Source organism: Ambystoma mexicanum, chromosome 5q, assembly GCF_040938575.1.
Source record: "Ambystoma mexicanum isolate Mex_15411 chromosome 5q, UKY_AmexF1_1, whole genome shotgun sequence".
Taxonomy (NCBI): Eukaryota; Metazoa; Chordata; class Amphibia; order Caudata; family Ambystomatidae; genus Ambystoma; species Ambystoma mexicanum.
In genome coordinates this window covers 1,369,480,934-1,369,507,863 of record NC_090933.1, presented here as the reverse complement: position 1 = coordinate 1,369,507,863, position 26,930 = coordinate 1,369,480,934, and the positions used below count along the sequence as shown (strand labels likewise).

Genomic DNA, 26,930 nt, shown 5'->3' with positions numbered 1-26,930 from the left:
TGGATGGCCCAACATCAGTTGTGCTTGAATGATGACAAGACGGAGCTCCTAATCTTGGGCACTGCACAACGCCTGAGCAGACTAGAACCGTCCTATCAATCATTCAACATAGATGGTAATATCATTCGTGTCTCAAAAGATACCAAAACGTTAGGTTTCTACCTTGATGCCACACTTTCATTAACCCGACAAACTAATGCTGTCAGATCTGCGTCTGCATACACATGCAAACTTATCGCAGCTTGCAGACCATTCCTCACTACGTCTAACAGCGTTACGCTAGCGAGAACCCTTATTATGGCTAAAATTGATTACTGCAGTGCTCTTTATCTTGGCACCAGCCAAGAGAACCTGAACAGACTTCAAACGACACAAAACAACGCCATTCGTGCTGCGCTAAACATTCCCCGACGCCACCACATCACAGAAACCAGAAGTAAGCTAAATTGGCTACCTGTCAAACAGAGAATTTCACTCAAAACACTTGCCCTTACGCACAAATGCCTAGCCAATAAAGCCCCTATCTACCTTGGTAGTCGACTATCGCGCCACTCTACCTCCCGACCTCTAAGAACAGCCCAATCCCACTGTTTAGCGATCCCGAGATTTAAATTGCAAAAAGCAGGGGGCTCAAGTTTCCCCGTCTTAGCTTCCAAGTTATGGAACTCCCTCCCTGTCTCAATTAGAGCGGAAGACTCTTTCAATACCTTCAAAGCCAATACTAGCTTTTTTTCAACCAGCTTTAAGGCCGTCTTCGCGCTTCTTCCCGACCTACCCGACTTGCCGACCAATACTATCACCTATCGGCACTGAAACTACTGTACATATGTATATAAGATCCTCTTGCAAATATATATAATGACTCTTTGCTAGACCTGCATATTGGAACCCATGTTTGTAATGATGCTCTGTTATACCTGCATATCTGTAACCTTGTACAAATTGCGCCCTGATGCCTCCGGGCCTGCGGGTTTGCGCGTTATAAATAAAATACAATACAATACAATACAATGAATGTACTGCCACAATGCATTCTGAGAAGGTAGGTATAGATACTCAATGAATGTACTGCCACAATGCATTCACAGAAGGAAGGTATAGATGCTCAATGGATGTACTGTCACAATGCATTCTCAGAAGGAATGTATAGATTCTCAATGAATGCACTGCCACAATGCATTCACAGAAGGAATGTATAGATGCTCAATGAATGCACTGCCAGAATGCATTGTCAGAAGGAAGGTCTAGATGTGCAATGAATGTACTGCCACAATGCCTTCTCAGAAAGAATTTATAGAAGGAATTTTATTCTCAGAAGGAAAGTCTAGTTGCTCAATGAATGCACTGCCACAATGCATTCTCAGAAGGAATGTATAGATGTTCAATGAATGTACTGTCAGAAACATTGGGTTCCTTCTGACAATGTTTCTGACAGTAAATTCATTGAGCATCTATAAATTCCTTCTGAGAATGCATTGTGGCAGATGCTTAATGAATGTACTGCCACAATGTATTCTCAGAAGGATGGTATAGATGCTCAGTGGATGTACTGCCACAATGCATTCTCAGAAGGAAGGTCTAGATGCTCAATGAATGTACTGTCACAATGCATTCTCAGATGGAAGGTCTAGATGCTCAATGCAGGTACTGCCGCAATGCATTCTCAGAAGGAATACCTTGATGCTAAATGAATGTACTGCCACAATGCATTCTCACAAGGAAGGTGTAGATGCTCAATGAATGTACTGCCACAATGCATTTGTAGAAGGAAGGTCGAGATGCTCAACAAATGTACTGCCACAATGCATTCTCGGAAGGTAGGTATAGATGCTCAATGAATGTACTGCCACAATGTATTTTCAGAAGTAAGGTATAGATTCTCAATGAATGTACTACCACAATGCATTCTCAGAAGGAAGGTCTAGATGCTCAATGAATGTACTGCCACAATGCATTCTCAGGAGATAGGTATAGATGGTCAATGAATGTACTGCCACAATGCATTCTCAGAAGTAAGGTATGGGTGCTCAATGAATGTACTGCCACAATACATTCTCAGAAGTAAGGTATGGGTGCTCAATGAATGTACTGCCACAATGCACTCTTAAAAGGTTCTGTTGGGTTTTTTATTCCCTTGCACGGCTGACCATGTCACTTATAATAAGGGCAGAGACCCAACTAAAGCTGACCTAGAATGATGGAAAGCAATTTACAAACCACTCAAAATGTTCACAATACAGGAAAACAGAAGCAACCTTTATGGATGCATTTCTAAATGGTTAATTCTTCAAACTATCCTAATATGTCTACAGCCATTTGAAAAAAATCTATCTTTTCAAATGTTAGCATATGTTAACATATGAAAAGGCAATTGTTTTAAGCATCAGTTACTTTTGACATTTTTTTTGTCGCCAGAGAGTTGAAATATACAATGTTCAATCAATTTCATTTTCGAGCAGTTACTTTTTATCTGATAATTTTCAATCTGGAACATTTCAACAGATGAGGCACTACCAGTTTTTTTCCTCCCTGACAGTGCCTCTCCATACATCAGTAAATCCATGAACTTCAATTGTATTCTAGAACCTTCTTCAGGGTCTCTGACGTTGCTTCTCCATATATCAGTAAATCCCTGATCTTCCATTGTATTCCAGAGCCTTCTTGAGGGTGGATTATGTTGTGATCCATGTAGAGTAGGTTTGCAGACCAACCTAAAGTTTGCCATTAAAATCACTTTTCCTGAAGCAATGTCAGAGACAATGGTCTACACTTGGGTGAGTAATAATTCTTGTTGAGTATTTGGTGCCCAGAGCATGGCCTGTAGTTTAGGCCGTGGGTAGAAGAGACATTTCAAAGTTTGCAAATGTAATAAACTGTTAATCTCAAGAACATGAGCCATTTCTAATGTTCAATGAATGTGGCCTTTCTGTGACCTTCTGCAGCTTATATTTCTTTTGTCCAGTTGATGGATGTTCATTGTAGGTCGCTGGACCTTCTGTAGTGTTCATCTCATTGCTGCTCGTCATATCATGTTCTATCTTGAAATCATTTTAAAGAAAAGGATCATATCGAAATGATGTACTTTGCCTTAATATTAATTCTCCTTATATTGATTGACTATAACGTTACATTTTCCAAATAAACATTCATTACACACTTGTCCTTCATAAGCAGGGTTTAAGTGAGGGTATGAACCAAAATTTCAATTCAGCCTCACGGTGGCAGAAAAGAAAAGACAGACATAAGGAAAGACTTTCTCTGTGAATGTGTCACTGTATGTGTACAGGTGCTTCTGATGTTCGGCATCGTAAAATGATAATACTTGGCCTTCATAGTCAAGGAAAACTCCAAGTGTTCTTATTAACCCTGTGTGACCCTTATATAGGTGAGCAATAGTATTTATCTGACCGAATAAATTGACAAATGTGAGACTCCACCACCCACTATCAGTACGGTAGAAATTAAGGTGTCCCCCTTTTAGAGCAGATTGTTTTCCTACACCCACAGAATAAAGAAAAGGTACAAACACATGATTAACTTGGACTTTCGGTGACAATGTGAACTCCCAGTAGTGCTTTCCCGATGTGAAGCCCTCTGATCCCAGGACACACTTCGAATCTGTAAACCTCTCCTTATTGTTGAGACCACTTTTTGGCTTCTTAAGGTAGGTGATCGTCTTCCCGTCAGTGGAGATGTTGAGTGAAGCGTGAGCAGTGTCAGGATTCAGGGTGAGAGACTCTGTGGAGGGAAGAAGAGGGAGGTTAGTAAGTCCCCATTGGTGCATCTCTTGAAGGACTTGGCATGTTACAAGTGAAGGCAAGACATGAGAAGTGGCACTGTCATGATGGCAATCGCTTGAGAACTGACATAAGTGGGTGATGATCTTCCAGGTTTAAAGACAGGCGTTTGGGATTCCCGGGCCACTGTCAGATATCAGAGCCTGTAATAAATGCTGGGAGCTGAATGAGAACTCCCCTTTCTTGCTGTTTCGATGTGTCACTGGATTCTAAAAGGAATGCCATGCATGGGCAGAAGCATGCAGCCACCTCCAGCATGACACAAGCTGTGTGCACATCACAGTGGAACATCAACATGTCATGCAAGAACATACAAGTATAGTTAGGGCTACAGGAAAGTCTAACAGTATAACAGATGGACACCTGCACTACAGCAGGGTTCACACAAGGCAGTAAAGTAAATATTCCGGCTCCCTGCTGTCAACAGTAAAATCAGACTAAGGGAGCCCTGCTGGCAGATCTCTCAGTACATGCTGTGTGTCTAGTACTTGGAAATGTATCCATGACATTGTCATACTTGCTGTGCTGAACTGAAAGCAATATATTCAATCCTGACACACTCCTATTGCACTCTGACCTTTACTGTCTATTGTCACATACATGGCCAGTAAGTGCAGGCAGAGCTTTCATAGACTTCCTCCGGAGTCTGGAAAACCGCTTCCATGACCACCGGCACAATTAAAGAATGTCCTTTCAGACATCATTTGCTGATCAGTTTCATTCTGTGCGACTCATTGGGCCTCATTATGAGTCACCCAGTATGGAAATAACGGTGGCGGTAAATCCGTTGTTTCCATACTGGGTGATCTCGAGTCCTGCAGACGGAGGTGTCATTCCCGCCAGGTCTAACACCACCCGCCTGCAGGCGGACGTGGAAACACCGGCACCATCACAAGATTGTTACCACACATGTCATGAGTATTCAGGTATCTCTTTTATTGTATATATATTCACAGCTAAGTAATGGAGCCCTTCAGCCCTTAATAAGACAGGTGCTCTGTTTACAAAATAATGTTTACTGCCAAATAAAAAGGTGTGTTTGCAAAATGAAATATTACAAATCATTGTGTGGGGGTGAAGAAGACACCCCTTGCAGGTGGTCTATTCTTCTTGAAAGACTGCTTTTGATTGGTTCTACATTGAATGTCAATAGTGAAGCGATAATGCTTAACGTTGCAGATGAATTCATGTGTTTGGCCACCTTTCGTGTCACGTATATTGCAACCACAGGGTCCTAACAGTAGGGGGCTCCCTTTCCTTAATATGGCATTTTTATTACACCAGTAGCGGGTTTACAGCTGCAATTAAGGCATTAACTCTCAGAAGACTGTGTTGAAAAAAACATTGACAGGCCCTTTGAGCACAAAGTTTGATGGTAAGGACTGAATAAACGGGCTCAAAGGGATTCCAGGAGGATATATTCTCGGTGGGAAGGGGCAGGAAGTGGGTGGGAATGGCCATAACTATTAGCATGGTCATGGGCAGTCAATGCATGGGTTAGTAAGCAAATGCCACCTACATGCTTTCTATCCCGCCTGCAATACTTTAATGTAATAAGTGAGGCTTATAGGTGGAACTTTAGTGCCACCTAATAGTCAAAACTAAACATGTTGAACTCAAATAACTCATTCTCCTCATTGTTACCGCTCTGGTTTGAGCCAGAGGCAAAATGGAAATAAATCCATGTACCTCCAAACACTTAGATTGGAACACAATTGAAAGGTGGAAAGAATCATACAAGAACCTTGTAAACACTGTATGGGCATAAACACCCCAGTAGAGTACACACAGTTGGAGAAGGTTCTTCCAAAGTGTGGCTGTGCATTCTCACGGTGGATTAGTGAATCAGGGGGACCCTGGACATTCATGGGCAGGGGAATAACAGCATTCCTCGCAGCTGTGCAATGCAGGCAGCTTTTATAATCAGTGAAGCAGTACACACTGGTTACATCATGACGGTAATCACCTCTGTGTCAGGGGGTGGACCTGACCGGTAATGGCAAGACAGCCTGAGCCTAGGGCGGACCGAGTGAAGCAAAGGCCCGGAAAAAGCTGTTGGCCATTACCCATCAATTCCACCCACGAACAGGGGAGATAGCCAATTGTACCCCATGGTTTACTCCGGGGCGCACATTTCATTATTAGTTCTTTTTACAGGAGATGGGCTGCATGAGCCCAATCTCCTGTAAAAAAAAAATAACCGCCACCATAGAAAAGGGGACTTAGTCCCATTTCTATGTCCATGCTGGTAGGCATGGGTGGGAGGAGGGCCTGGACCGGAGCACAAAGCTCCTGTCCTGCAGGACAGTGGGGAGAGAGGGAGGCTCGTGGGGAATGGCTGTGATATGTTTTTGTGGGTGGGTGGAGGGTGGGGACGTGGTGAGGCAACAGGGAGATGCTCCATGCTGACTCGCTTGAATGAAGAAGGTGCCACCTGGGGAAGGTCCTCTGGTAGCTGGAAAATATGGGAGGTTCACAGTGTGTTCTTGCCTGCAGTTCTAGCCACCTGATTGACTGTGCACCCTTCTCCAGTTGCCAATAGTGTTTGGGCCATTCCCTAAAATACAAAACACTAAAAGACTAAAAACAAAATCATGGTGTGGGTGTTAAAGAATAACATTATTTTTGTGGGGTTGGATTAGACTATAGGTCTTGTCAGGTTGCGTTTATGGAAATTTAAAATGTTTAACTCCTTAGAGGTGGTTGGACTATACAATCATTAGGAAGATTTTCAGATTTGTGGGTTAGATATTTACATTTTGTGCTGTCATTAATGGTGCTGTTTCACAGGAGAAGTCCAACCTTGTACTTAAAATCAAATTTGTGTAAATGTTACTTATAAACGTAACTGTTATGCGTTGTGTGGCATACTTTGCTGTTGGTAGTCCTAGTAGTGATGAGCGTGCAGCTGAATGTCACCAGAGAAACTTGATAAACCCTGCAGGGATGCCATTTGCCTGCTTAGCACTTGGCAGCTTCTGTAAAAATGGCGGAATGGATATCTTGACTGGACACCACTGACCTTTCTTTCTTACAGCTGTGAAACAGTGTGTACCTTTGGCACGCAGTTGTTGTTCTCTTTCTTACAGCTGTGAAACAGCGTTTACATTTGGCACGCAGTTGTTGTTCTCTTTCTTACAGCTGTGAAACAGCGTGTACCTTTGGCACACAGTTGTTGTTCTCTTTCTTACAGCTGTGAAACAGCGTGTACCTTTGGCACACAGTTGTTGTTCTCTTTCTTACAGCTGTGAAACAGTGTGTACCTTTGGCACACAGTTGTTGTTCTCTTTCCTACAGCTGTGAAACAGTGTGTACCTTTGGCACACAGTTGTTGTTCTCTTTCTTACAGCTGTGAAACAGTGCGTACCTTTGGCACACAGTTGTTGTTCTCATCCTTCTACGGCTGTGGTCTCCTTTCACAGGTTTCTTGATGCACATGCGCATTCAGATTCACTCTTCGCCATTTCAACTTCCCTGTGATCTATTTCATGCTCGCACCTTTTGGGGGCCACAGACCTCTGAAATGTGGGGCCAGGGAAGGAAAGTAGTGATTGCTTCTAAACATCATTTTAGTGCACACCTGTAGGAACTCTGCACTTGACTGACGCATAGGAATGCATTTTATATGGTAAAATTATCCATTTTTTAACCTTTAGTTTTTCAGAAAGAAAATCCTAATTTCTGCAATGGTTTAAAAACTGCAGATCATGTGTATGTAAACATAAAGTGATTTCTTAAAGCAGTGTAAATGTGTGTTGATTGAAAGAACTCCAATTATAATGGGGATTTGCACCAATAAAATTGATGAGGTTCTGGCTGTTTTGCAAATTAAAGAACATTTTGGGAGTAAAATAATGACCAAAAAGCTTTATATCTCTCAGTGAGGTGTGTATGACTGAATCACTAAATAACTAATGCAAGCTGGGTTTGGTACACATTTCCAATATAGCTTTTGTAAATTGCACGCCTATATGCAAGTTTGACCATCAATGACTTTAGCTGTCAGGTTGGAATGGAATGACTGGTAACAGCTTGAAATCACTCACATATTGTTGTTAATCATCCAGACTCTGAGAAACAAAATGACCATTATATGTAAACAATGACAACATTGAAAATAAACTGCTATAAACTGCTGGTCCTTCGCAATCTCCAACCCTATTGACCTTATTCTAAATACATATCTGGCTGCACTAATGTATTCCAGCATTAAAATGTAAGAGCATTTTCATGTTGGTTTGCCATAAAAGATACCATAAGAAAACCTGTCCATGCTGGCTCAGCCAATAGATACCAGTATCCCCACGTGGGAACATATGCCTTGACATTGCAAAAAAGAAAATGCCACCATAAGAACACATGTCCAGACTGGCTTCACTAGTATAGGCCCGTATGGCCACATAAGACAATCCTCAGGTTAGCTTTACCCTTAATGTCAGTAAAAAATATCATGCCAGAGTATAAAAAAATATCCAGAATTGCTTCACCGATGTAATGCAGTCCAGACAACTAATACATATTATGTGTGCTTGATGCCCAGTAAAACGTGCCTGAATAAAGTTAAAAAAAACATGTTCGGACCAATGGTCCCAATCTAGCCCCGTAAAAATACCTACCATGTCTCTTTTACCATTGATGCCCAGTGAAGGAGCTGCTCGGTGGTAACTCAGTACTGAGCAGATGGAATTAGCAGCTAAGCCACGGTCTCATTCTAGTATTTGATAAGGACCTGCCCGGTGGTAGCTCAGGACTGAGCAGATGGAATTAGCAGCTAAGACACTGCCTCAATCTAATATTTGATAAGGAGCTGCCCGGTGGTAGCTAAGTACTGAGCAGGTGGAATTAGCAGCTAAGACACGGCCTCACTCTAGTATTTGAGAAGAAGCTGCCCAGTGGTAGCTCAGTACTGAGCAAGTGGAATTAGCAGCTAAGACACGGCCTCACTCTAGTATTTGAGAAGAAGCTGCCCGGTGATAGCTCAGTACTGAGCAGGTGGAATTAGCAGCCAAGACACAGCCTCATTCTAGTATTTGATAAGGAGTTGCCCTGTGATGGCTCAGTACTGAGCAGGTGGAATTAGCAGCTAAAACACAGCCTCAGTCTAGGATTTTATGAGGAGCTGCCTGGTGGTAGCTCAGGACTGTGCAGATGGAATTAGCAGCTGAGACACAGCCTCATTCTAGTATTTAATAATGAGCTGCCCGGTGGTTCCTCAGGTCTGAGCAGATGGAATTAGCATCTAAGACACAGTCTCATTCTCCTATTTGAAAAGGAGCTGCCTGGTGCTGGCTCAGTACTGAGAAGGTGGAATTAGCAGCTAAGACATGGCCTCTTTCTAGTATTTGATAAGCAGCTGCCTGGTGGTAGCTCAGGACTGAGCAGATGGAATAAACAGCTAAGACACTGCCTCATTCTAATATTTGATAAGGAGCTGCCCGGTGGTAGCTAAGTACTGAGCAGGTGGAATTAGCAGCTAAGACACGGCCTCAGTCTAGTAATTGATAAGCAGCTGCCTGGTGGTAGCTCAGGACTGAGCAGATGGAATAAGCAGCTAAGACACTGCCTCATTCTAATATTTGATAAGGAGCTGCCCGGTGGTAGCTAAGTACTGAGCAGGTGGAATTAGCAGCTAAGACACGGCCTCACTCTAGTATTTGAGAAGAAGCTGCCCAGTGGTAGCTCAGTACTGAGCAAGTGGAATTAGCAGCTAAGACACGGCTTCACTCTAGTATTTGAGAAGAAGCTGCCCGGTGATAGCTCAGTACTGAGCAGGTGGAATTAGCAGCCAAGACACAGCCTCATTCTAGTATTTGATAAGGAGTTGCCCTGTGATGGCTCAGTACTGAGCAGGTGGAATTAGCAGCTAAAACACAGCCTCAGTCTAGGATTTTATGAGGAGCTGCCCGGTGGTTCCTCAGGTCTGAGCAGATGGAATTAGCATCTAAGACACAGTCTCATTCTCCTATTTGATGAGGAGCTGCCTGGTGCTGGCTCAGTACTGAGCAGGTGGAATTTACAGCTAAGACACAGCCTCATTCTAGTATTTGATAAGGGTCTGCCCGGTGTTAGCTCAGGAATGAGCAGGTGGAATTAGCAGCTAAGACACAGACTCATTCTAGTATTTGATAAGGAGCTGACCGGTGGTAGCTGAGTACTGAGCAGAAGGAATTAGCAGCTAAGACACGGCCTCATTCTAGTATTTGATAAGGAGCTGCCCCGTGGTAGCTCAGTACGGTACTGAGCAGATGGAATTAGCAGCTAAGACACAGCCTCATTCTAGTATTTGAAATGGAGCTGTCAGGTGGTAGCTCGGGAATGAGCAGGTGGAATTAGTAGTTAAGACACTGCCTCATTCTAGTATTTGATAAGGAGCTGCCTGGTGGTAGCTCAGGAATGAGCAGATGGAATTAGCAGCTAAAACACAGCCCTATTCTAGTATTTGATAAGGAGCTGCCTGGTGGTAGCTCAGGACTGAGCAGTTGGAATTAGCAGCTAAAACACAGCCTCTTACTAGTATTTGATAAGAAGCTGCCTGGTGGTAGCTCAGGGCTGAGCACATTGAATTAGCATCTAAGACACGGGGTCATTGTAGTATTTGATAACGAGCAGCCTGGTGGTAGCTCAGGACTGAGCATGTGAAATTAGCAGCTAAGACACGGACTAATTCTAGTATCTGACAAGGAGCTGCCCGGTGGTATCTCAGTGCTGAGCAAGTGGAATTAGCAGCTAAGACACAGCCTCATTCTAATATATGATAAGGAGCTGCCCGCTAGTAGCTTAGTACTGAGCAGGTGGAATTAGCAGCGAAGACACGGCCTCATTCTAATATTTGATACAGAGCTGCCCGGTGGTATCTCAGTGCTGAGCAAGTACAATTAGCAGCTAAGACACAGCCTCATTCTAATATATGATAAGGAGCTGCCCGGTAGTAGCTTAGTACTGAGCAGGTGGAATTAGCAGCTAAGACACGCCCTCACTCTAGTTTTTGATAAGAAGCTGCCCGGTGGTAGCTCAGAACTGAGCAGGTGGAATTAGCAGCTAAGACACAGCCTACCTCTAATATTTGATAAGGAGCAGCCCAGTGGTAGCTCAGTAATGAGCAGGTGTAATTAGCAGCTTAGACACAGCCTCATTCCTGTATTTGAGAAAGAGCTGCCCCGTGGTAGCTCAGTACGGTACTGAGCAGATGGAATTAGCAGCTAAGACACAGCCTCATTCTAGCATTTGATAAGGAGCTGCCTGGTGGTAGTTCAGTACTGAGCAGGTGGAATTAGCAGCTAAAACACAGCCTCATTCTAATATATGATAAGGAGCTGCCCGGTAGTAGCTTAGTACTGAGCAGGTGGAATTAGCAGCTAAGACACGCCCTCACTCTAGTTTTTGATAAGAAGCTGCCCGGTGGTAGCTCAGAACTGAGCAGGTCGAATTAGCAGCTAAGACACAGCCTACCTCTAATATTTTATAAGGAGCAGCCCAGTGGTAGCTCAGTACTGAGCAGGTGGAATTAGCAGCTTAGACACAGCCTCATTCCTGTATTTGATAAAGAGCTGCCCCGTGGTAGCTCAGTACGGTACTGAGCAGGTGGAATTAGCAGCTAAGACACAGCCTCATTCTAGTATTTGATAAGGAGCTGCCTGGTGGTAGTTCAGTACTGAGCAGGTGGAATTAGCAGCTAAAACACAGCCTCATTCTGGTATTTGAAAACGAGCAGCCCGGTGGTAGCTCAGTACTGAGATGGTGGAAATACCAGCTAAGATACAGCCTCATTCTTGTATTTGATAAGGAGCTGCCCGGTGGTAGTTCAGTACTGAGAAGTTGGAATTAGCAGCTAAGACACAGCCTCATTCTAGTATTTGATAAGGAGCTGCCCGGTGGTAGCTCAGTACTGAGCTGGTGGAATTAGCACCTAAGACACTGCCTCATTCTAGTATTTGATAAGGGTCTGCCCGGTTAGCTCAGGAATGAGCAGATGGAATTAGCAACTAAGACACGGCCTCATTCTAGTATTTGATAAGGAGATGCCCTGTGGTAGCTCAGTTCTGAGCAGGTGGAATTAGCAGCTGAAACACAGCCTCACTCTAGTATTTGATAAGGAGCTGCCTGGTGGTAGCTCAGTACTGAGCAGGTGGATTTAGCAGCTAAGACACGGCCTCACTCTAGTATTTGATAAGAAGCTGCCCGGTGGTAGCTCAGAACTGAGCAGGTGGAATTAGCAGCTAAGACACAGCCTCACTCTAATATTTGGTAAGGAGCGGCCCAGTGGTATCTCAGTACTGAGCAGGTGGAATTAGCAGCTTAGACACAGCCTCATTCCAGTATTTGATAAGGAGTTGCCTCGTGGTAGCTCAGTACGGTACTGAGCAGATGGAATTAACAGCTAAGACACAGCCTCATTCTACATTTTGATAAGGAGCCGCCTGGTGGTAGCTCAGGACTGTGCAGGTGGAATTAGCAGCTAAGACACAACCTCATTCTACGATTTGATAAGGAGCTGCCTGGTGGTAGCTCAGGACTGAGCAGGTGGGATTAGCAGCTAAGACACAGCCTCATTCTAGTATTTCATAAGGAGCTGCCTGGTGGTAGCTCAGGACTGAGCAGGTGGAATTAACAGCTTAGACACAGCCTCATTCTACTATTTGATAAGGAACTGCCCGGTGGTAGCTCAGGACTGAGCAGGTGGAATTAGCATCTAAAACACAGCCTCATTCTAGTATTTGATAAGGAGCTGCCAGGTGGTAGCTCAGTACTGAGCAGGTGGAATTAGCAGCTAAGACACGGCCTCACTTTAGTATTTGATAAGGAGCTGGCTGGTGGTAGATCAGAACTGAGCAGACACGGCTAGTGGAAACACACAATTATACATATTTGAGGTTTGATTTCTAGGGCCTAATGCCAGAAAGATAACTGTCTCTTTAGCAACAGACAGATTGCGATGGTCTGGTTATCACTCAGCACCCCATGCACGCTCTGTGGCTAAGGGACGCGAAAGGCTGAGCTGACCTATCTCTCTGGTTCAGGATATATGAAAGAAGAGCATGAAGGGTCCTCTCCGAGTGGGGGCGCTATGAACTCCCTGCTTTCCCTACCAGCTGGGTTAACAATTAGATGTCCCATTGCATGAAGTGCTTGTCTATGCCTAGTAGATGCAGTGAGTATCAGTGGATGGCATCCTAGCCCCTATCTCCAGCACATGTGTACACAGATGTTGACTTAAACTCACATTTAGCTCATTCTAGAGGAGTCTTTGCCATAATAAGTTGCCTCATGATTGTGTTATCTCAATATTGTTGGTTATTGAAGCTTATTTCCTGTTCTGTGTGTATGGAGGCAATGGCATGCAGGCATTGGACAGTGAGCACCACACACCGTGGGTAATAAGAAGCAGCGCTCACATACCCGAGGGCTCGTAGTGCTGGATCAATGCACATTATTATTAATATTATTATTATTATTATTAAAGATATCCCGCAATATACAAAGAACATAAACACAGGACGATGGAGGTCTCATAAAAGATACCTGTAATATATAATTCCCACCAAAACAGCATGTCAGGTGCAAATTTACAAATCAATAGTTATTGGAAACACGATTTCTGTTTACATGAAATTCCCTCGTTTTATAACAGAAATGTAACTTACCTTTGTAGATAAATGGATCAAATATCCGTTTTTCTGCGGAGACAAAGGAGGTCAAAGGTCAAATATGTGCAGCCAATGTTATCATGAACACGATGGCCATTACATGTCTCTGAACCAAGAGATGCCTCACATCATATTCAAGTAAAGGCTTAGTGCAGCTAACACCTTAGATGTATAAAGCAGATCATGGAAGAAATGTAAACAGTATTTGCCATGGACTGCCAAAATAACATGACTTGCACAGCTACTGTGTGAGAACCAAAAATGTGGCACAGTGGCTAGACTGTTGGTACTAAGGGACATAGTGAGGAACATCTGGGGTGGCAGCTGAGTCGGGTGGTGTTTAGGGAAGGAAGAAGGAACATAGCTTGGTGAATATCTGGGGTGGCAGTTCAGAGAGGGCAACAGCTTGTCCATGGCAGTCTGGTGGTACTCAGGGAAGGAGTAACATTGCTGAGTGGACATATGGGGTGGCAGGTAATCGGGTGGTGTTTAGGGAAGGAAGAAGGAACATAGCTTGGTGAACATCTGAGGTGGCAGTTCCGAGAGGTCGTCAGTTTGTCCATGGCAGTCTGGCGATACTCAGGGAAGGAGTAACATTGCTTGGTCGACATCTGGGGTGGCAGTGCAGTCAGGTGGTTTTTAGAGACAGAGGAAGGAACAAAGCTTGGTTAACATCTGGGGTGGCAGTGCAGTCGGGTGGTGTTTAGGGAAGGCAGAAGGAACACAGTTTGGTGAACATCTATCTGAGGTGGCACTTCAGTGTGGTCAACAGCTTGTCCATGGCAGTCTGGTGGTACTCAGGGAAGGAGTTACATTGCTGGGTGGACAGCTGTAGTGGCAGAACAGTCAGGTGGTGTTTAGGGAGGGAAGAAGGAACATAGCTTGGTGAACCCCTGGGATGGCAGTTCAGAGAGGTCAACAGCTTGTCCATGGCAGTCTGGTGGTACTCAGGGAAGGAGTTACATTGTTGGGTGCACACCAGGGGTAGCCACACAGTCGGGTGGTGTTTAGGGAGGGAAGAAGGAACATAGCTTGGTGAACCCCTGGGATGGCAGTTCAGAGAGGTCAACAGCTTGTCCATGGCAGTCTGGTGGTACTCAGGGAAGGAGTAACATTGCTGGGTCGGCATCTGGGGCGTCAGCGAAGTTGAGTGGTGTTTGGGGAAGCAATAAGGAACATAGCTTGGTGAACATCTGGGGTGGCAGTTCAGAGAGGTCAACAGATTATCCATGGCAGTCTGGTCGTACTCAGGGAAGGAACATCATTGCTACGTGGACATCTAGGGAGGGAGGAGGAAAATTGGTTGTTCAGCAACGGCCTGCGTCTGTAGTGGTCAAATCCCACAAGAATCAAAAGTGTGCTGTGTATTCAGAGGGAAAGACCACTTCAATTGTGTGCAGTGTGTGCAGTGGCACAATACATTGCATTCTTCAGGAGAGTGTGCTGAACTTTATGTACTGTTACCCTCTGCTTTGAAGATGAGGTGCTGGTGCACACCTGTGATGTTGCTGAGTGGAGACAGGATTGTAGGCGACTTCCACAGAGTCAGTGAATCTTTCCCTGCTGCCCATTGGTTTCCTAAGTCCTCTGCCATGGCATTGGCTGCCCACATGGTGCAGTAGGTGCATTTCACTATTCTACATACTCCATGGTTGGATTGATTGTTGGTGGCATGTTGGAACATTGCTAAATGTAAGTGGTCATTTTGGATGACAGCCATTTGAATATTGCTGTCTGAGAAGGGACTTTGCAGATGCCACCCTGGATCCCACCATTAAAGTTGATATTTGACTTATGTGCAGCACTGTGGGAGCATAGGGATCTGGAAACCTATCCATTAGCCCCAATCTCATTGAGTAAGGAGGGTGCATGTGTAATGTGTCCTCCCATTGGGACATAAAGGTCCCAGAATCTGTCATCTCAGGGTCATGCTGTTGGTTCATTGATATCTTTGTAGATAAGGATAAAGCTCGGTTCTCTTCTGGCGGGAACGAGTAGATGTTTCCCAACTGCTTGGGTTGTGTTATCTCTGTCCCTATACTGGCAGTGAATTTAGTGAATACCCCACAGGAATCTACAGGGACTTCAAGTCACCATTTTCAGTAACTCGACTTTGGTTTGGTGTTTCCCATCACCGGTATCCTCTTTCCTTTTTCTGCAGGGAGTGCAAGAGCTGTACTTCTTGCTTCCACAGCTGACGCTTTTTTAAATTTAAATTTCATTCTTTTTAAATGCTGGTCATTATTATTATTATTATTTTTTTTTTGCTGTTTCCAGCAAATAATTTACAGTAAAACGAAGCCCTTTGTGTGTGTTTCTGTGTTATACAGTAAATGGTTTTGAGTCAAGGTGGATATCATGCTGTATACACACGTGGCACTCTCAGTATCCATTGAGCAGGAAAGTGGAAAGGTGAGAAGGTTCAGCTGGGTCTGCATTGTGGGTCCACTGCCAGCCGGGCAATGGGGGGGCATCAGCACCTCTATATAAGGGCTTCACACAATGGGATGGGGCTGGCAGAAGGTTGGGTATTACTTATTAAACGGTGGCTAGAAATGCAGCGAGGGGTTTTACATGCACATGCGAGGAAAGAGATTTGCAATAGGGAAACCACTGCAGGAGGACTCTGTAGTCCTGATCATACATCCACACATACATGTGGCTCTTTAGGGAACCATGTCTTTGGACAGGTGGGATAAATTATGAATATACCGATCTGTATGCAGAAGGTTCCATTGATACGCTAGGAATTGTGCGGGCCCTGAGACCTGTGTTGGGATGAACTTTGTGTGACTGGGAAACTGGTTCTGCAAGGTTGAATGCTGGGGAAGGGCAGCAGCAGCTGTGGTAAGTACCAGATGGTCAGTTACAGCCAGGCTTGGTTCTATGCCTCAGCAGTATTGTGAGGAGATGTAATCTTTTTAAGGATATGGAAGCCTGTTATTGAGGGTCCAGGGAATTCCACCAATGACAGGGTTGGGTTTATGGCCCATAAATAAACCAGATGCAAGGGATGCTTAAGGGAAGGGTGAACAAATGGACCATGGGTTTTCAATTAAGTTGTCAGAATGACCCGAGGAGATGTGTGCTGAAATGGTAGCTGTACAGATTATTGTGAAACGTGGACACCAACAAGTTTGGGAAGATAAGACCAGTATCAATAGATCAATGGACGTTTGTTTCTTTCTCTCCCTCCTCGTATCAATGTAATTTCCATGGGATAGCCGTGTGCATCACAAGTAGGAGTACAGGTCTCCAACCAGATGAAACCTGTAATAATTGGAACTATTTGTAGTTGTATAATTAGGATATGAAATCATGACCAAATATGAACGCACCCAGAGTGAGGGGTGTAGTGTGAATGTGAAACATTGCAATTATAAGTTTAAAGGGGATAGTGCTTAAATGAATGTATCCAATTAGAAGTGTGAGAATTAAAGGGAATATGGTTACATTGTATAGGTGTGACCTATCACGTGTGGGGGGTTGATTGTGTAATGTAATCTGTGGGAGTGTGGGAGTGTGTTCAATGTTGCAAAATGTATATAATGTGTGTTCTTTGTGTGGTTCGGGGAGACTCTGGTTAGTTTGTCACAATAGCATCATCTCGCCCCTGCTGGCCATTTGTACAATAACACTTGCTTTATGGACATACGTGCACTTGCTTCTTAAGTGGTGGCCTGCTTTGAGTTAAGGTGATCAGAATCCCTTCCCTAGATTCTTTCAGTCTCTGGGTGAGGATATGGAAACACTGTTAAATAATCCGACCAGTGTCAAGGATACATTATACCACTGTGATTGGGAAATACGGATGGAAACATTAAATTGTACGTTTTATTCAAGGAATATGCGCAAACAATAAGACACAAACATACCCAACAGAGGTATCTTGTGAATTGTCCATCTAACAAAGACTGAAATATTTACCAGAGATTCAGATTTAATTCATGTCCTACTAGGCAAGTATCAGGCCTGAGAATGAACCTGAGTAAGGATAAGAGGAATTATAGATTATGTAATATGCCCCAAACATTAGAAAAAATGCAACGTGTACTCATCAAATGTCAAAACACTTGGAAATCCAGGGTCATTTATTTTTGTGAATTTGTGCATGAATATTCAGACTTGGCTCGGGAATGCTAATGGGTGAGACTTATGGAAGTATCACTGATTTTAATTTTAATGAGATTTTTAGTTCAGCTCTGTGAATGTTTACAGAAAACTACTAGCAAATGAATTATTTTGAAGTAATAGGGTAAAGTACCAAATATAGATTATGTATAAAATAGCAGAGCAATATCTTTATGTAGTGTTTTTTTTTTCAGAATTATTGACAGAAAGTGTTGCCGTGTTGCCTCTGGTTGCTAGGCCCACCAGACAAAGAGCTTCATCTGTCTGGACCTGTGCGGGCCGCTCTGCTGCCGTAGAGCGCCGGCTGTTCACCCCTACATTCACAGTGCATCCTGCTTCTGTGTTCCGCCCAGACGTCGAATATAGGGTAAGCCAAACCACTATCCTGCACCCTTATCAATTACTCTGATTGACAATATCACTTGTCACCTACAGCCGCTCTCAAGAACGAACTTTACAGCGCTACAGATCTTAGCCCGTAGGTGTTGCCTCGTACATTATGCCCAGTGTTCGTATATTAAGGCCTCGTAAGGTTCCAACCTGTACCGACTCGCCACGTATGCCCTCTTGGTCCACTATCCACTATTGCAACATTTTCCTCGCTGCTTCATATGAACAAACAGCCTGTAATGCTTGCTAAGCTAACTGCATAACATATAACATGAATTCGGGCCTGTTTACATTTTGTCATCCCATGTACTGGCCTAATGACTGTTACCTAATATGCATAGCCTAACGTGCATAACCGCCATGATACTCGCTAGATTCATAGCCTCATTGGTTCCTAAAAACGGCTGCATCACACAATCGCATCCTGCTGTTTTGTATTCCATGATGTCTCACAGCTACTATTCTGACCGTCAGTTAGAGTACTGTGACGCTCATGATCTATATTGCCACTCTTAGCCTATTGCCTTGCTATTATATTGTATGGTGCTAATTCCAGGCCACTTGTTGCCGGCGTGTGCCATTGCCCCCTACCTATATACTGCAACCGAAATGACCTAAACTGTGTTCCAATTAGCTTACAGCTGTGCCAATATCCCTGCTTCACTTCTAGCCCACTCCTAACTCTAGGGTGCTGCCTTGCCCATTGCTAAGTGTACCATGTTTTTAATGATTTAATGAGTACTATGATTCCAATGATTTAAACCGCATTGCCTGTGCTAAGGGCCCTATGTTCTTAATGTTTCCACGGGTACTATCACCTAGTCTAATGTTGTGCTATGATCTTGTTCTACCCTAAGTTTAGTCCACGGTCCTGCTTCTGTGCTGCATTGCCTTCTACTAAGTATACTGTGACTGTATTCATTTACTCGTACAATATCCAGTCCACTCCATTGATAGCGCATCTATCCACACTGGCACATCATGCTGTAAGTGATTGTCAATGCAACTGCACTTATCTGCACTAGCCCGTCTGGCGCCTGCAACCAGTATCGGTCTATATTTAGCATAATTTAATCCCAACAACTTAAACCTTGCCACATTCCTAGCCGACTATAGCATCTATGTCATACTGCAATCTTAATGATCTGCTCAGATCCACACCTTCATCAGGACTACTGTGTGATCATCAATCAATTCCGAGCCTCGGAAATCTAACTGTGACTTAGCATATCACAGAGCGTGTTCACTACTAACCCCCTCACAGCTAGCTTATGGCTCCTATCTAACTGTGACTTAGCATATCACAGAGCGTGTTCGCTACTAACCCCCTCACAGCTAGATTATGGCTCCTATCTAACTGTGACTTAGCATATCACAGAGCATTTTCGCTACTAACCCCCTCACAGCTAGCTTATGGCTCCTATCTAACTGTGACTTAGCATATCACAGAGCGTGTTCGCTACTAACCCCCTCACAGCTAGATTATGGCTCCTATCTAACTGTGACTTAGCATATCACAGAGCATTTTCGCTACTAACCCCCTCACAGCTAGCTTATGTCTCCTATCTAACTGTGACTTAGCATATCACATAGCATGTTCGCTACTAACCCCCTCACAGCTAGCTTATGGCTCCTATCAATAATTAGCCTTTGCTACGCCATAGTGATTGACTACGCTCAGCCAGTGCTGAGACACACAAATTTAAACATGACCTCATCCATATCTACTGACTTCAAACCTGCCAAATTTCTCCCGCCCTTGATATATAGCTTACCCAATTCACACATTAAACCAACCCTATTTCTGCCAGATTTAAAACCAAGTTCCAGTAGCCATAACATTAACCTAACCAGGTCTACTAGCTTAATAGATACTCCTACCCAAATCCAATGGATCAAGTTATTCGCATCTAAACCTACAGAGAATCAGCCTATGTAGTGGTGATCTCAGAAACGACAGACTAGGCTCTAGATTCAGTAGACTCTCATTTTCACAGGTCATAAGCAGGAGAAATCCAGCAAACCTCGTACACCTAACCAATCTGCAGCTAATACCAGCATGACATCACGGACATCCCAGTCAACAGCCAATACTATGCACACAAAAAAATAAAAAAAAACCTAAAGAAGGACAGCATAACCCCATCCCTGTCAACTAACCCTTATATCAAAGGCGCTCTAATAAATGCCATATCTATTCTACTCTATCTACTCTACCCACTCTCCTCTTTCCATCCTACCCGTAAACCCTCTCAACCTTGGCTCTCTCCTCAACTTCTCGCCATGCATCGTCTCCTTCGATGTCTCGAGCAGCTCAAATTTCCCTCACTATCCAACCAAACTTCATATTTCTTCTACCATTCTCTGTATGACTCATGCGTTGCCTCTGCTAAACATTCATACTACTCTAACCTTCTCCACTCCCAAGCCTCTCACCCTCGCTGTATTTTTCAAACCCTCTCTCATCTTCTCTCCCCGCCTACCCCTGACCCTTCAGCCTCTTCTACCCTTTCTCCTTCTGACTTTGCAAACTTCTTCTCCTCTGAGATTCTTTCTCTTTGTCAAAAAATTAACTGTTCTTCTAATCCCCCCTTACCCCATCCCTAGTCCCCTTCGAATTGCATGTCTGACTTCTCGCCTGTCTCCCGTGTCCTTCCTCCTGTCAAAGCTCATCCTACATCTGCCCCTACTGATCCTCTCCCCTCCCTTCTTATCCCCAAGATCTACCCTCTTCTTATTGCTTATTTAAACTCCTTCTTCAATACCTGCCTTTCCTCAGCCACCTTCCCCACTGCATTTAAGCATGCCACCATCATTCCTATTCTGAGGAAACCCTCTGCTGATTCCCTCCTTATCTCTAACTTCTGTCCAATCTCTCTTCTCCCATTCCTCTCTAAATTACTTGAATAGCTCGCCTATTCCCAGCTCTCAGCCTTTGTCACTAATCTTTCTCTCCTACCCCCCTCTCAATCTGGTTTCTGGCCTAAACACTCTCCTGAAACTGCCCTCACTTATATCCTTAACTCCCTCCTTTCCGCTCGATACTCTAAGCAATCCTCTGTCCTTATTCTCCTTGACCTTTCTGCTGCTTTCGACACTGTCGATCACCCCCTACTTCTCAAAACTCTTTCTTCCTTTGGTTTCAAAGGCTCTGTTCTTAACTGGCTCTCCTCTTACCTCTCCTCCCGCTCATTTGCTGTCTCCTGGGATGGCCGTTCATCCCCTACCGTCCCCTTGGAATATGGTGTACCCCAGGGTTCGGTTCTTCGCCCTTTCCTATTCTCTCTCTACACCTCTCTCCTATTCTTGTTATCTCCTCATTCGGTATTTCTCACCATTTCTATGCTGATGACACCCAACTCTTCCTTTCTTTCTCTTCCTTCTCCTCTGACCTCCACCTTAAACTCTCAACCTGTTTTACTGCCATTAAAAACTGGATGCCATCCTGCTTTCTTTCTCCCAATACTGATAAGACTGAAGTCTTATTCTCTCCCTCCAATACTCTTCCACCTCCCTCTCCACCACCTTTCATTCACTTCCCTCCCTCTAATCTTCCTATCTCTGCCCATGCTCGCAATCTAGGGATTCACTTTGACTCTTCCCTCTCCTTTTCCCACCATATTTCTCTTACCTCTCGCGCCTGTCGCTACCACCTCTTCAATATTCGCAAAGTCCTCTCCCCTCTTACCTTCCATGCAACAAAACTTTTAATCTCCTCCCAGATCTTCTCTCGCCACTTCTATTGCTCCTCCCTATTCTTTGGACTGCCTGCTTCTCATCCTGATCCTCTCAAATCTATCTACCAATCAGCCGTCTGTACCCTCTGTCTCCTTGCCCCGCATGACTCCATTTCCTCTTCGCTGTCCTACCTTGGCTGGCTTACCTTTCACTCCCAACTTAAATTTAATTTCCTCTGTCTAGTCTTTAAATCTTTCCATGATCTGGCTCCCCCTTATCTCTCCTCTCTCATCTGTTCCAATAGTCCCTCCGGCTCCCTCCGTTCAGCCTACCACTTCCTTCTCACCATCCCCCTTTCCCCATGTGCCTCCTCCCGTTTCTGCTCCTTTCATCTCCTAGCCCCCTGCACTGGAACTCCTTACCTCTTTCAATCCGCTCATACCTACCTTTTCCTCCTTCAGCACTTCCCTGAAATCCCTCCTTCTCAATTCCCAGCCATGAAACCTTTCCCACCTCTTATTCGCTCTCTTTCCCTTGAATCTTCCCTATGATCCTCTCTTCCCTCCCCCTTCCCCTTAACCTCCCTCATTTTTACCCTTATACCCCTCCTGTTTTTTCCCTCCTCCTTCCTCCTCACCCCTCCCCCCTCAGCTTTATTGCTCTACTTACTGTTTTTATTGGTTCGATTCATGATTGTAAATTGCTTCTACTGTTTTAATGTTCTATGTATTCTGTTGATATAATGTAAAGTGCTTTGGATGAAAGCGCTATATAAACACAATAAATACAAATACAAATACAAAATTATCACACATGCTACAGATATAGCCAACATTATCAACAAGGGAGAATAGACTTCCTAGCTATTTCCGAGTCTTGGCTCCATGCTGCAGCAGGACCTTCTCTTCTACTGGCCTTTTCTGACTCCTATACCATTGAAAGAGCGGACAGAGCAACGACAAAAGGAGGTGGTGTTGCCTTAATCGCTAGGTCAAGATCAGCACTCAGAGTAACCACTGCCCCTACTGTCAAGTCATGTGAACAGTTAAATTAGCCACCGCTAACTCTAGCACTCTCACCATCCACCTAAGATACAGACCTCCTGGCCCCATTGGGTCCTTCAACGAAGACCTTATCGCCCTACTTTCTGATAACACCAAACCTAATTCACAAATATTACTGCTAGGTGATTTTAATTTGGGTTACCAGGACCCTAACGACCATTCAGCCAAGGCACTTGCTGACTCGCTAACTGAATTAGACTTCACGCTAAGAGTCATCCAACCTACCCATGATAAAGGTAGAATATTCGATTGGGCTGCCGACCTTAATTGTGATACCTTAATCACGGCCTTTGAACCTCAGACCTGGACTGATCACTTTCTAATAATTTTCACTATCTGTGCCAATCGAACAGCCAACAAATGCAACATAATAGCTCCACCCCTCCTCACTAGAAACAAACGAAATATCACCTCCGACAGGTTGATGCCCATCCTGCTCCCTTCCTTAAACTCATCCAAATCTCCAGACCCAGTGGAACCAGTTGGTTTATATAACACCACAATGATCCAAGCTCTTGATTCTATTGCCTAACTTAAACTATGGAAAAGTGAACCAAAAACCTCACCTCAACACCTGGTTTACCTCCCAGTTGAAAGCCTTAATGTCAGAAAAAAGAAAAATGAAGGCCAAGTGGAAAAACCTTCAATCAAAAGAAAACAAATCAATCCGAATGAAATATCCTCGGAATGTAAAGCTGAGATTATCTGAACCAAACGTGAAACCTATAATGAAAGGATTCATAATGCTAGTTCCAGTACAAAGGAACTATTCGTAATCCTGAGGGAAATGGAATCACCCATACTCCCAGACGATTCTTGCCCCAAAGACAAACAATGCTGCACGGACATCCAAAATGCTCTATCCAAAAAAGGGCCACTCTCCAAAACAAAATAGCTGCTAAAAGGCTTAACCTCTCCAATTCTGAGAGCCCCCCCAAAAAAACCTCCCTTAATCCACTTCAAGAATTCAAATTTAGGCAAATCACCACCATAGAAGTCAAAAAGATTATAGCATCACTCAAACCATCAAGATGTCTAGGTGACTTGTGCCCTGCCCAAATAATCAAAGAAGCCGCTCGAGACCTTGCCCCATTCATCACCAAACTAATAAACGCTTCATTCAGGACATGCAAGGTACCCACAAACCTCAAGGATGTGTGGGTTCTGCCGTTACTCAAGAACTCGACATTACACCCAGCCATTCTAAATAACTATAGGCCTATCACGACGGTCCCATTCCTACTGAAAAGAATTGATAAATCTGCATACCTTCAGATCCAGCGATATCTAGATATCCACCATATCCACCAATTTCCTAGGGCTTAGACAATATGGCTTCAGACCACTCCACAGCACTGAACATGCTGATAGATTTGAAAATTTAAATAGATCAACTGAAAGACAATAGACAATGTGCATTAGTTCTCCTATTAGAACTCTCGCTTTTGATTTGGTGGACCACAATATCCTTTGCGGCCGCCTAGGGCTTCCTGAACTTCTGTGTTGCAGGGCCCGACTCCCATCACTCCCATCTGTGCTGTGATCGAGCAAGAGGCCCGCTGATGGATTAGGGTCTATCCCTCGGTGCACATCCACATGGTAGCTATTCTAAGGCTGCATCCCTTGGGGTAGGAGCTCTCTGAGCCTTTGGTAGCATTTTGTTTGCAATATTTGTGTTTTTGTGTGCTTGGTGAACTGTAGCACACACAGTGCTTCTCCTCACAGCTGCCTAGGGCCTCCCGAACTTCTGTGTTGCAGGGCCCGCCTCCCAGCACTCCCTTTCCCCTGATAGGTTACATCACTATTCTTTATTAACCATCCCAGGGCAGCCCCGTGCCCTTGCAGCCCCTGCAGCTACGGGCCCCAAGGCAAAGGTTGGCTCCTAAATTGTCGGTTCCAGCGAGTGTCTGCAGGTGTCAGCAGGGGAAGCCAGCTGACAGCCGTCAACAAGCGGCTCTGGTTAGTTATTAGAGCCTGCACTCTACCCTGACTACCCTGCCCCATAGCAGATACTCAGACATGCATTGTGAAAGTATTTAAAAACAAAATTGCATTGGAAACCTAGGCCTCTAGTTCAAAATCTTGGCAATGATTGCTCGGGAGGAGCTCCTGGCTGGGGCCTCCTGATCAGGGCTCTATGCGCTCTTTAGACCGTGAATCCTTGGGTGGGCACGCCCCCTCCTATCTCTTGAATCAGCATGTTCAGCATGTTCTCTATGTAATTCCTCGTGTCTAGGCCCTCTTCTCCCTTGGAAAGTCCCACCACTCTAATGTTGTTGCGTCTCTCTCGCCCTTCCACTTCTTCCTCTCGGCTTTCAAAATTGCACACCTGCTGACGTCTGTGTTAGTTTTCAATAGACTTTCTAGGCCGCTTGTGCGCTCTGCCAGTGCTCTTACGTCCTGTCTTAAGAGGTTTACGTCTACCCCGACTGCATCGATTTTGAATACCAGCACTGCTTTTAGTTCCGCCATGGCTGCATCAATCTTGCTCCCCCATGAGGATTTCAGCTCTGTTATTGCGTCCAGGATCTGCTGGTACTCCCGCAGGAGGGCGGTCGTCCCCTTGGTGTCATCCTTTACCTGTGCAGGCGTGGTCGGGGATTGTGGTGGTTTGGTGGAGATGTCCATTGTGGGCTGTTTCCCTTTGGCTTTACTACTTTGGAGCGCCATCCTTCTTGTCATGCCGCCAACCATGACTGCCTGCTTCACAGTGTTATATTGCTCCAATGACACCCGGATTTCTGTCCGTCGGTTGTTGTTGCTGTCAGGGAGGAGCCTCAAGTAGGTTCCTTTTCTGCTTTTTGCCCCCAGGTGGGGTGTCTCTTGGCACTGATCTGTTTTCGTGCCCTGCAGGGGGTCCGTCTATGGCAAGCCAAGATGGTGGTGCAACAGACCGCCTTTCCTGTGCTTGCACCTGTCCTCAGAAGCACCTGTGATGCTATGCTCGCAGGGGTTGTACTGCCCCATACTCTGCGTTTCCCGGCTGGGCACTGTCCTCCTCGCCCGCTGATCCCGGGCCCTGGCGCTGCGTGATTTCCCTAGTCCTGGTTCTCAATGTAGCCCTGCTATTTGCGCTAGCTGGGACCCAGCAGTATTCCCTTCACACGTGTCCTGTGGCTGATCAGACTTTTAAGTCTTCTATTCGTCTCAACGACGTGGCTCCAGCTCATTCAATGAGACTGCTTGGGATCACAACTGCAAGCACACTGTTACCGACCCTGTTATCATGTCTTATTTCCTTTTTGCCCTGCCTGCAGGCATATGTCTTGGGTGTTGGGTGCCCACTCTGTCTCTGCTTCTACCTGCTAATGGGTGCCTGCTGTGCCTGTTCAATCCAGAATTATCTTCACCTGTGGAGGCGCTCGCCAACCCCAGCAACTCCACTGCGACCATCAGGGCCCAGGGTCCCTTTGCATTTCCAGTGTTTTACGTACCTTGTGACACCTTATATGTGTCATGGTGTGCACTTCACTTGGCACGGAGGTCCATCTGCGTGTCCTGTCTTGATCTCCCTGCCTGCTTTCCAATCCCTCGTTTCCAGGGGTTTGCACAGCTATTGTGCTTTATTGTTTGAGTGACTTCACAGTACCGGTCAGGTCCCTCTGCAGTCTTTCGCGCAGTGACCTGTGTAGTGAAAACTCAAAGTCTGCCCAGTGCTGCTGTATGGTGCACTGCCTGTGCTCCGTTCATTTGGCGATACAATGTATACACACTGTGTAGATATCGTGTGGATCTTTCGGCTTCCGAAGGTTCCGCTGTCACGGGTGCTCGGTGTTATATTGTATCAACACTATGTGGATATCTAGTGAATCCTTCAACCTCGGAAGGTTTTGCCGGCATGAACACACTGCCCTCCCTTTATCAGAGCGGTCTCATCCGTTGCTTTCATTCATTGACTCCACAGAGACACCTACGGCATCCACACATCTTTCTTTGTTCGATGACGTCCGCCATCTTGTTACCAGATCTGTGGGGCCGTGTCAAGTATTCCGGGCTTTGTATATTCAAGCCGGATCAATCGTCCCACTGCAAATGATGCACTTAATGAGCCCCACACTTTCCGACAGCCGCAGGTCAGTTTTTCGTATGTTTTAGAATCTTATATTGTTCGTGTGCATCAGGATCAGTCCCGGATCTGCATGAGCTCTCGGGAAGAGCAGCCTATTCCATGGCTGCTAAGCCACACACCCCAAAGGATTCTCTGACTTAGGTGTGTTTTTCCAGTA

The 26,930-nt window shown here is 44.9% G+C and overlaps 1 protein-coding gene across 1 annotated transcript in view; it reads right to left on the bottom strand.

The window, feature by feature from the left end:
* Positions 1 to 2,142: 2,142 nt before the first annotated feature.
* The window catches only part of LOC138498729 (CD5 antigen-like), a 239,573-nt gene continuing 214,785 nt past the window's right edge, over positions 2,143 to 26,930 (bottom strand). Inside the window, exons 6-7 of the mRNA XM_069622367.1 lie at positions 13,439 to 13,471; positions 2,143 to 3,738 (exon numbers count right to left, since the gene is read on the bottom strand). Coding sequence (XP_069478468.1) covers positions 3,203 to 3,738; positions 13,439 to 13,471 — 569 coding nt within the window. The 3' untranslated portion in view covers positions 2,143 to 3,202. The remainder of the gene's footprint in view (positions 3,739 to 13,438; positions 13,472 to 26,930) is intronic.